The 10,624-nt window shown below is 40.5% G+C and overlaps 1 protein-coding gene across 2 annotated transcripts in view; it reads right to left on the reverse strand.

The window, feature by feature from the left end:
• CPQ (carboxypeptidase Q) overlaps positions 1–10,624 on the reverse strand; it is a 561,149-nt gene that overhangs the window by 356,814 nt on the left and 193,711 nt on the right. For both annotated transcript variants that reach the window (XM_010863545.1, XM_010863546.1), the window contains exon 3: positions 8,366–8,573. In XM_010863545.1, coding sequence (XP_010861847.1) covers positions 8,366–8,573 — 208 coding nt within the window. The remainder of the gene's footprint in view (positions 1–8,365; positions 8,574–10,624) is intronic.

Consider the following 10,624-nt stretch of genomic DNA (forward strand, 5'->3'; position numbering starts at 1 on the left):
TTTATTTTGTAATCACCAGTGGCACCTATGCCCCCTAGGTTGCAAAAATATTTCAAAACAACTTAAGTCAAGCTTGATAGCCAATTACGCTAAGGTCATGCCAAAGAAGCAAACCACCAGGACATCAAAAACCCAAGACAGTCTAAGTGTAAAGTAGCAGCATTAATTTTTCTCCCACTAAAAAACAAAGGGAGGGAGACGAGCTTTTTTACTTTCTTGAGGATAAACTGGCTTTTAATAATCTTCGGAAATAGACCTCTTAAGACATTTCACCTCTGCTATGAATGTTTGAGACTGGTCCTCTGATTACAAAAATGTTCATGTTAAATTTCATCAAGATGCTTTCTTAAGATGAAGAATGTTTTATAAATTGTAATGGTTTTAATCAGAACCCTCTTTGAAGCTATTAAACGCTACAATGTAGCCCAACCATTGCTTCAATTATGCCACTTATCGACTCTGTATTAATTAAGTATCATTATAGGCACTGATTTATATACTTCCTCACAGCTCGCTCGCCAGATGGTCCAACATTCTCCCTCTCTGACATTCCATAAACATCACCTGGATTCACTCATATTTCTCTCCAGCCGAATGTTTAATCAGCTCTCAGTCATCTTCAAATTGGATTGCTTCTCTTCCTCCTCTTCTCTATACTCTATCAATACCGCACACAAACGCCAAGTGATATAAAACATAAACCAGTGGTAGTTACAAAGCCAAGTTCTATCATCAGCTCATTCCCACCTCGATGAATTCTTCCCCAGTATGATGATACACTTCTCACAATAGAGTGAAAGGAGAGCCTTTTTGCTTCCTTAGCTGATTAAAACTTACAGTCTGTGTTCAATTATCTTGGGCAATGGAGAAAATAACTAGGAAAAAAAATGTATATTTGGCAATGGGAGTACAATGGACGATTTGGCCTCAGTAGAGTTTCTTTCTCAATTATATTTTGCTTGGTCTAATATAAAAATTATTTTGCATTCTTGAGCTCACACGTTGAGAGCAGGAGGCAGAGGTCTCAAGGTATACCGCACTGCAAGGAAACCAGCCTAGAATTTTAACTGCCTTGGGTGATCCAAAAAGTAGATAATAGAGAAATGGAAATGCTTAACTGTTTTTCTTACAAAATATAAAAACCAGATTATTGGGACAATCTCACAGCCACCTCAAGTTCAAAAGCTCTAGGAACCAAACTGGTTCTGTTGCCTCTCTATGGGCTCCCTCTCCCCCTCAGTGTCTCTCATCATTCTTCAGTCCCCAAGCTGGGCGAAGGGAAATGGAAACTGAGGTAGACCGGAGAAGGCACAGGCCATCAGCCAAAAGGACTTGATGCTAACCCACGAGGCTGCAGTTTACCTTACAGAAATACAAGATGTCACCTCCACAAAACCCTATTTTAACATAAAGCTCATGACTTTAAAATATTGGGCTGGACTGAATGCAGATTCAACCCTTGGTTTTCAATCCTTGACTTACTGTTGACTTTGACTCCTCATCTTTTCTCCCTTCAAATGCAACCTGTCCTTAAGTTTTGATATTTTTTTCATTACCCTTCTGTATGATCAGGCCGCTCAAGATGGCTGTTCTCTTGCTCTCTGTACATCCCCTGGTCAACCAGTCCCTGCTTCACCAACATGCACCCTCATGACTATCTAATTCTCTTAATCATAAAGCTTAATTGGAGTCGTGCTTGCCTACGTTTGCCTCCTGCCCCACTGATGGTTTCTCCCATCAGCCAACCTGACGTCCCTTCCCCCTACTCTCCTCTATCCCAAGAAGCAAAAACTGCTGCCATACCCTGCCTGCTATCTGCCATACGCAGTGGGGTGTCACTCCAGGACTCCGCTTCCGAGTTGTAAAATCTTCTATCCAATAAACTGCTGATGGCTGCTGCTCTCTCGGGGCTCTTGCTTCAGTCTCACGGTTGGGCAGTTACACAGCCTGCCGGGTACAGCCCAACACCCTTCTGCTGCCTCTTCCTCTCCACTCCCACCAGCCATGTCCTCATTACTTCACATCTGCATTCGGAGATCAGTGTCCTTACGTTCGTAAAGCACATCATCTACGCTCAGCAAATTGATCTAAAATAGTAGTTCCCAAACTTTAACATACCTCAGAATCACCTGGAGGGCTGTTTAAACCACATACCGCACCCCCAAGCATGTTTTAATTTAATGGGTCTCAAGTGGAGCCTAACAATTTGCATATCAATAGCTCCTAGGTGAGGCTGATGAGGAGAAGGGGACGACAGAGGATGAGATGGTTGGATGGCATCACCGTCGCGATAGACATGAGTTTGAGTAAACTCTTGGAGTTGGTGATGGATAGGGAGGCCTGGCGTGCTGCAGTCCATGGTTGCAAAGAGTCGGACATGACTGAGCAACTGAACTGAGGTTGATGAGGTTCCAGGGACCACACTTAGAGAAACAATGCTCTAAAATGTCACCTCCAACTCTAACACAATCAATGATTCCCCATTTCCTCCACATTAAACTTAAACTCCTTAACCTGGTACTTTGGATTCTTCATAAAGCTGGTCTCTTCCTCTCACCTCAAAATAACATTTCTCTGATCTCCCATGAAACCCTGTTCCAGGCCAGCTGGTCTACTTAAATATTACCCAATGCATCAAGCACTCCCACTTTCCTGCCTTGATCATGTATAGAAAGTCTTTCCAGCTCCGATCTCTTGTTCAAGTTCAACCTTTTCACTGAGTACCCAGAACCCACATTCTCCATGTAGCCAGCCCCCATCAGACCGCTGCTGCTTCTTCTAGACTTCTAGAGCATTAACTCTCCAAGTTGCTGGTTGAATCCAAAGTGCATGGACTTCAGAGCCAGAGCCTCTCTGAGTATGACTCCTGCTTCTTTCATTAGCTGTGTAATTTGACTAGTTACATAGCCCTTCTGAACCTGTTTCTCCCTCCAAAAAAGAGCAATAATAATACCTATTTCCACAGGTTGTATAAAGAATTAATCAAAACAAAATTTTTAAGTCTTCTAAGAAGTATAAACAAAGTATGCTTAATAAATGTCAATTTCTTATCTTGGTCCCTTCTCCCAATCATGCATTTAGCACTAAATATAAAATATATTACATTAATCATACATATTTTAAGCTTACTCTCCTCTCTTTTAGCCAGATAGAATATTTCTGAGGAACCAAAAACATGTCTAATTCATCTTAGCAACCGTAGTGCCTGACAACTTCTGAGTAACAGGTAAGCTCTCAATAAACATTTACTAAAAAATATGATTAATTTGAGAAATAACGTAAGGCAAATGATTCCATAGAGCAGCTCTTCTCTGCAGAGCTTCTCTTATAATTACTTTTATTGTAAAATGTCTTCCTATGACAAGGCAAACTATATTTTACACACAGGAAAACTAAAATAGATCTAATGAGAATCCCTATTAGATAGTCCCCACTTGATACTTAATACTGAACAAGAGAAAAGTCATTATAAAAGCATCAATGACGGGAAGATCTTCTCTTTGAAGTCAATTTGAACACAAAAACACTGATAACGGGAACACAGAGAAATAATGACAAAAAGCCCAGAGATAATGCTGCAGCAAGTAGTGGCTGCCTTTTGAGGACCTCTTTCATGTAACCACGTGGCCGTTGTACTTCCAAATGGCTGACACATATTGCTAACTCTACTGACAGATGTTAAGGCAAGATGTTGGTAAAACACATTGCCTGTCCTTTAGGAAATTCTCTAATTTTTAAATCAAGCAGAAACAAATTATAGCTTCTATTCTCTTCTCCAAAGTTACTAATTTCTACACTATTCCTAAACAGAATCCAGTATAACCCACTGGCATAGAGCCAAGGGTAACAGAAAAAAAAAAGATATAACCTGGTATATTGGCATCTGGATATTTTCCTCCAAATACAGAGCAAAGTGCCCTAAAAGTTCAAGTTATTGTAAATTCACTATACAGAGGCTATACAGTTTGATCAGAGAGCCCTAGAGATTGGGTCACCTGGTTTGTTGTAAGAGCAATCTGCCATCACTGATCACATAAACTCAGACAAGTTGATTCCTCCAATAGTCATTTCCTGAGTGGCTACTATGTATCAAATATTATACAAGATGATCGGGATACCGAGGTAAAGTGTTTAATCCATGTTATCCTGGAACTTACAGTCTAGTGTAGAGTCAGACAGTTGAAGACTGTACAGTTGTTTACCAAACTCATCTTCCTTTCACAGTGAGCATGAAGACAGACCAAATTTCCCAGCCTCCATATAGCATTGAGGACATAGAATGTGAGCAATGAGGTATGTCATACCCAGGCATGACCACAGAAAGCCTCGCCTGTGATTATTGACTTTCTCTCTCCATCTTCTTAGTTGCCAGTTGGATGCAAGGGACCCTGCCGAGGACTCTGATTTCGTAGAGGTGATGGAGCCACAAGATGGGAGAAAAGGCCACCTGCTGAACACTCTCTTGGAACTATTACGTGAACAAGAAAGAAATTCCTATAGTGTCAAGTGGCTAAATTGTTTGTTACAACAATACTTGAAGTGAAAGTAAAAGTTGCTCAGTTGTGTCCGACTCTTTGCCACCCCATGGACTATACAGTCCATGGAATTCTCCAGGCCAGAATACTGGAGTGGGTAGCCTTTCCCTTTTCCAGGGGATTTTCCCGACCCAGGGATCAAACCCAGGTCTCCTGCATTGCAGGTGGATCCTTTACCAGCTGAGCCACAAGGGAAGCCCAAGAATACTGGAGTGGGTAGCCTGTCCCTTCTTCAGGGGGTCTTTCCAACCCAGGAATAGACCTGGGGTCTCCTGGATTGCAGGCGGATTCTTTACCAACTGAACTACCAGGGGAGCCTTACAACACTTGATCTACCACACTAAAGCATGAACTCAAACCACCTCCAAGACAACATGATACAGAGTATGCACAGCATGACATGGGATACCCAAAAGAGGCAGCCTACCTGAGCCGAAGCTGGATATTGGGAAGGGCTCCTCAGAAGAAGTGCTTAAAACGAATCTTAAAGGACAGTGTGAGACAGTGAGAAAGGGAATAGAAGGATGCAGAGGAGAAAGCATTTGCAAAGTCATGAAACCTTGAGGAAATGGGCTGCATTGGGGAAGCCTTAGTGATTCCTGACAGTATGTATTTGCTAAAATGACAGACAAAAAGCAGAACCTAGGAGATGTAGTAGCTACTAGAAATGATGGATAGGGGAAGAGTAAAAAATAATAAAGAACCATCGAACTTTAGAAGGCAGAAGAGATGGCATTGAGATAGAAAATGCAGCAGAAAAATGTGAAAGAATGAGTTCAATTTTGAAAAAGAAAGAAATTGAGATAGCTATGGAACACCCAAAAGATGAATCAGCAGGTAGTTGAACATGTGGACCTAGAGTTCAGGCAGTGGTATGGACAGGAGAGGTGAGTCTGGGAAGGGCCACGGCACAGGTGCTGGCTGAGGCCAGAAGCAGGGTGGGATGGCTCTGGTAGAATACTCATAGCGAGAAGCCAGAGAAACAGGGAAGGAAAAAGGTAAGTGGGAAAGAGGGGAGGAGCAAGAAAAAGAATATGAGAAAGAAGTCACAGATGCCAAAGACTGTGAAAAAAGCAGTCCATAGTAAGAAACGCTTCAGAGTGGTGAAATAAGAGGACAGCCTGAAAAATGTCCACTATATTCAATTAGGCAGCTATTTGTGACCTTAGCAAGTTCCATTTCAGTCAAGAAGAGCTAAGTTAAGATGGTCTGGAGAGTGAATGAGGGATAAAGAATTACAGACTGGAATACAGAATACTCTTTAAAAAAAAAATCTAAAAAATCTAATTGTTTAACAATTAGCCCGAAGTGGAGAGAGAAAGAGAGAGTGTGTTTCACTTTGATTTTCATTTTTCAAGAAGCAAGACTTAAACATGTTAAAATGTTGAATTCTCTGAACTTTTATTTCTCTATAAAATAGGGATAATAAGGCCTCTTCTTGGTCCATTGGATTGTTGTCAGAACAAATAAGATGAAAGACGACATATGTGAAAGAGTCTAAAGTTCTACATAAATAGCAAAGTTATTTTGTATTTATAAATGTTGAATATATAGAGTTATAAAAGTTAAGACGCCATTGAAATATGGCCGGCTATAAAATTAATAAAAAATTATAATCAGTCTAGATCTAGAAATATTAAGCAAATGCCTTTTGAACACACACTACATGTTGGCAACCCCAAATCTTAGAGGCTAATGACACAGGCTAATTTTGCCGGACAAATTTCTTCTGGTGCATCTAGGTTACAGCCTGAGTTTCCAGATGTCTTTGTTATACCAGGAAAGAAAAAAAAGGCCAGTGAACTCGGGAAAATTGGTGTGCATTAAATCATCTGGGAATTTTTTAGTCTTATGAGTAGTAGTTTTTAAATAAATGTTTCTGGCATTTACCCAGTTTCACAAAGCAACAGACTAGCCCCATAATTTAGGTCTCACGACCAGCGAAACCATGGTGAATGGCCACAAGCTGCTGAGCATGTTATTCTAAGGAGTGACTGAAGTATTCTGGGAAGTGAGTTATCCATCTCAGGACTTCCCCCCTGGGAAGACTAACCATCTGAAAGAATATGGCCCAATCGTTATTTCACTAGTCACCAAACTTTTAAGGACTCTACAAAGAGCATTATTTTAAGCACTATGCCATCACTGTAACTAGGTTTTCTCTCTTAAAACTTGAAAACAAGTGGTTTCAGCATGCCCCAACTTCCTCCCCTGGGAAGATATCTTATCCCTGTAAAAGAAAATGTCCCTTTCCTTTTCCGCGCACTTTTGAACAACTCTGACTGGGCTCTGATGCCTCCTCAGTTATTTTCAAGGACACAGGGTGCTAATTGAGGTCAAGCAGCTGTGACTCCAGTGCCAAAGAACAACTGTACAGAATACAAAAGTCTTCCTTTACAAAAGATACTAAGGATCTAGTCTTGAGATCCAAATAAACCCTGTTTGCAGTTACTTTTGCATGTTTCTTTTATCTTAAACAGACCAAGCTACAAGACTGAAATGGGGTTTCTTTTATCCATTTTTCTCAAATATTTTATCCTTGATACGTGACACTATCATATGTAGCTATTAAACTGACTCAATGTCTCCAGGTCAGTTTTTAGAACTTTTACCCACTGCAATGCCAAATTTCCTCCCAGGGCTGAGGGTCAATAAAGCGCTTTGCAAATACCTCAATCAGAAATACAAAGAAAAAGACAAAGTTTCCATTGCCCTCAAAATAGACCTTTATAGAAAACTGAATATCTTTCATAAGTTTACCTCAATCTCAAAATAATTTTGTGAAAGTATTGTCATTAATTATCAACAATTAATAGAGTAGAATCCTGAGGCCCAAAGAGTTTTAAGAATATTCCAAGGTGGTATGAGATTAATAGGTATAAACTACTATGTATAAAATAAAGAAGGAACAAGAATATATTGTATAGCACAGGGAATTATAGGCATTATCTTGTAATAACTTATGGAGTATGAGCTGCAAAAACACTGACTCATTTTGCTGTATGTCGGAAACTAATACAATACTGTAAGTCAACTATACTTCAATTAAAAAAAGAACATTCCCAAGACCTCTTAGTTCTTTAGAAACAGATTTATATCCAAGGTCCTCTGCTGCCTCAACTCTTTCCTCTACACCATAGATGGCCCCCATCAAGTTACCCACTTTATTTGTATTTCACTTCTCTAGCAACAATGGACAGAGAAAGCAATGGCACCCCACTCCAGTACTCTTGCCTGGTAAATCCCGTGGATGGAGGAGCCTGGTAGGCTGCAGTCCATGGGGTCGCTAGGAGTCGGACATGACTGAGTGACTTCACTTTCACTTTTCACTTGCATGCATTGGAGAAGGAAATGGCAACCCACTCCAGTGTTCTTGGCTGGAGAATCCCAGGGACGGAGGAGCCTGGTGGGCTGTCGTCTCTGGGGTCACAAAAGAGTCGGACACGACTGAAGCGGCTTAGCAGCAGCAGCAGCAACAACAATGGAAAAAAGTCTGGCTTCCTCTGAAGTCATTAGGAATCTTTGATGAAATGCAGACGTGAATTCAGCTCTCCCTCCAATGAAAATACATAAAACATACTGGTTATATAAGAAATGTTATGGGATCATCGTGGATGTGGAAAACTTTTTAAAGGAATGCACAAATGATGCTTGGAATCCTGAAAAGGCCAAAGAAGTTATTACAAACAAATGACCAAATGTGGAATGGGGGGAAATTCCATGAACAATCAGTATTGTCACTTGACTAGTTTGTTTTTATTCTGGAAGGGCTTCTCTTTGATGGAAAACCCTGGTTTTTTAAAGCGTTTCAAATGAACTCAATGACCAACCTGTAGATGGAGAAGGAAGCCACGGAGCGAATGAGGGATGCCAAAGCCCCCACTTTGGCAGCTTCCACCGCCCCCTCCATGCGGTACTGCACTGCTGCAGAGTAGTTGGTATAAGGTTGATTGTAAACGACGATCTTCCCTTCTGCGTCTGGCCCCCTTCTCTGCAGTTCATCGAAAGAGGTCACCACCAGAACTTCCGCAGTAATGCCTACAAATAAAAGTCATGCAAGATTAACGCGTGGTTTCCGATCAGCCAGGTTGAATTGGCACACAAAAGGTCACACACGCTCTATCCACTACATCTGGCAAACTGGCTTGCAAAGATCAAAGTTTCAGAGCCATTTGCTATGGGAGAAAGACTATAGGGGTTAGCCAGTTTCCCAAGAAAGAGAAAAGGCATTCAAAACATTTAATATACGACTCATTAGGTTTTTCAACTCGCTTGACCAGCTGCTATTAAACCACAAATTGCTTGCAAAGATGTCTTTTTTTGTTGTCTCTTTCCCATCCTAACAGGTCATGAGTTTCACAAAATGACACTAATTATTTATTTAAAAAACACATTTTAGAAAGCTTCCCTTGGGATTAATGAAACACATATTTATCTTTTCATAAAACTATTTTGATATGTGGCTAAACAACATTCATTGACATCATACAAAGGATGGCAGTTTATTAAAAAAATTCTTAGGAGCCAATGATTTTCATACTTCCAATTTTTAACAAATAGTTAATGTAACTTCTCCCAAGAGCCACAAAAAGTCAGCTTGTTTTCTTTCCTTCTTTGTACTGAATCCTTTTAAAGAATGTGAAAACTGCCCATGTCTCGATTTATAGGACTTGTTCATTACCAAACATTTCACTATTCTTCACCTAAAAATTCTGAAGATGCTATGTAACTGTTCTATAATCCTGTTGTCTCATTTAGAAAGATGTGACATCTTTTTTCACACCACAAGTCTTGCCCAAATCTTCCTGATTAGGACAGGGTTTCACAGCTTCTGAGAAGTCATTCAAAAACTGCCAGACCACTGAGGATTCAATTTGATGGCACAGTTACAGGGACAAGAAAAAAAAATATTTAGCAACAAAGGCCAGATGCAGTAGCTAAATATAACTATCTAAAGTAAGGAGGCAGGCACCTACTGCTTTATAGCTTCAGCCAGGCAGTCATGAAATATGGCAGTAAAAACCCAAGTATCAACATGGATTATTTGGCACATTTCTTTAGTCTTGCAAACTAGAGAATCAAGTTCTTCTGGAAGCTTAACATGTCATTAAAATAGTAACTGTTACTTGGAAAATCCTTTTTAAATGCACTGCAGTTATGAGAGAATTCTTGCTTTCAACATGGGCCCCACACAATGGACCCTTTGAGCTGGCTGCTCTCCGCTTCTGGTTCCACCATCCAGACTGAATCTGTACCATCGCTTTAAAGTGATTGACTACAGATCTACAAGTATGTCTCCACCAACATTCAGAACTCAGAACTTAATTCATAATCTAAGGAAAGCAATGGACAATTATGAAAAGTAAGATAGCCACCAGCTTTTTCACATGATAAATATGTGTAAAAATACAAATAAAGGCTTGGCTAGATGGACTTTGAGATTCATAACTTTTTGAAACCTGGAGTTACCTTGAAATTTGACTGGCGTTATTGTTGGCATGTCACAGGAATTTTGTTGATGCTTTTCAGCTGTTTCTAATGAATAACAGATTCGATGGTCCACCCAAGGGGTGTCCCAGCAATGGGGTAATTTTGGCATCTGGATTGGAGCCACTAGAAACGAAGCCAAGTTTCTATAAATTTTCATTGGCCACTGCAAAATTAAAATCATACAAGGGGAGTGCTTCACTAGGGTCTACGGTTCAAGTTCTTTTAACAAATGTGAGTGACAGAGTCCTAATGAGCCAAAACCTAACCTAGACATCAGTCGCCAATGCAGAACACTAGAAGCAGCTATAGGTCAAAATCTATCACCAAGAACTTGCAAGAAGTCTTCAAATTAATCTGTTTTCCTGAAAGCTTAGGGTCATCTCTGATTCCTCTGTCTCCTTCATCCTCCAGGTCCCATCAGTCCTCAAATACTGAGACTCTTACTCCTTAGTACTACCTGAAAGCAGGCCTCTGCTCTGCCACATTACACCTCTCACATCAGACTCTGGTGCCCTTCTGTTTGGACCATGAGTTGCTCCTCTTTCACCTCACCACCACTAGTGTCCCAGCCTCCAGCCCAGCTCCCTCAAATTTAACTT

Source organism: Bison bison, unplaced genomic scaffold (assembly GCF_000754665.1).
Source record: "Bison bison bison isolate TAMUID 2011002044 unplaced genomic scaffold, Bison_UMD1.0 scf7180017864491, whole genome shotgun sequence".
NCBI classification, from domain to species: Eukaryota; Metazoa; Chordata; class Mammalia; order Artiodactyla; family Bovidae; genus Bison; species Bison bison.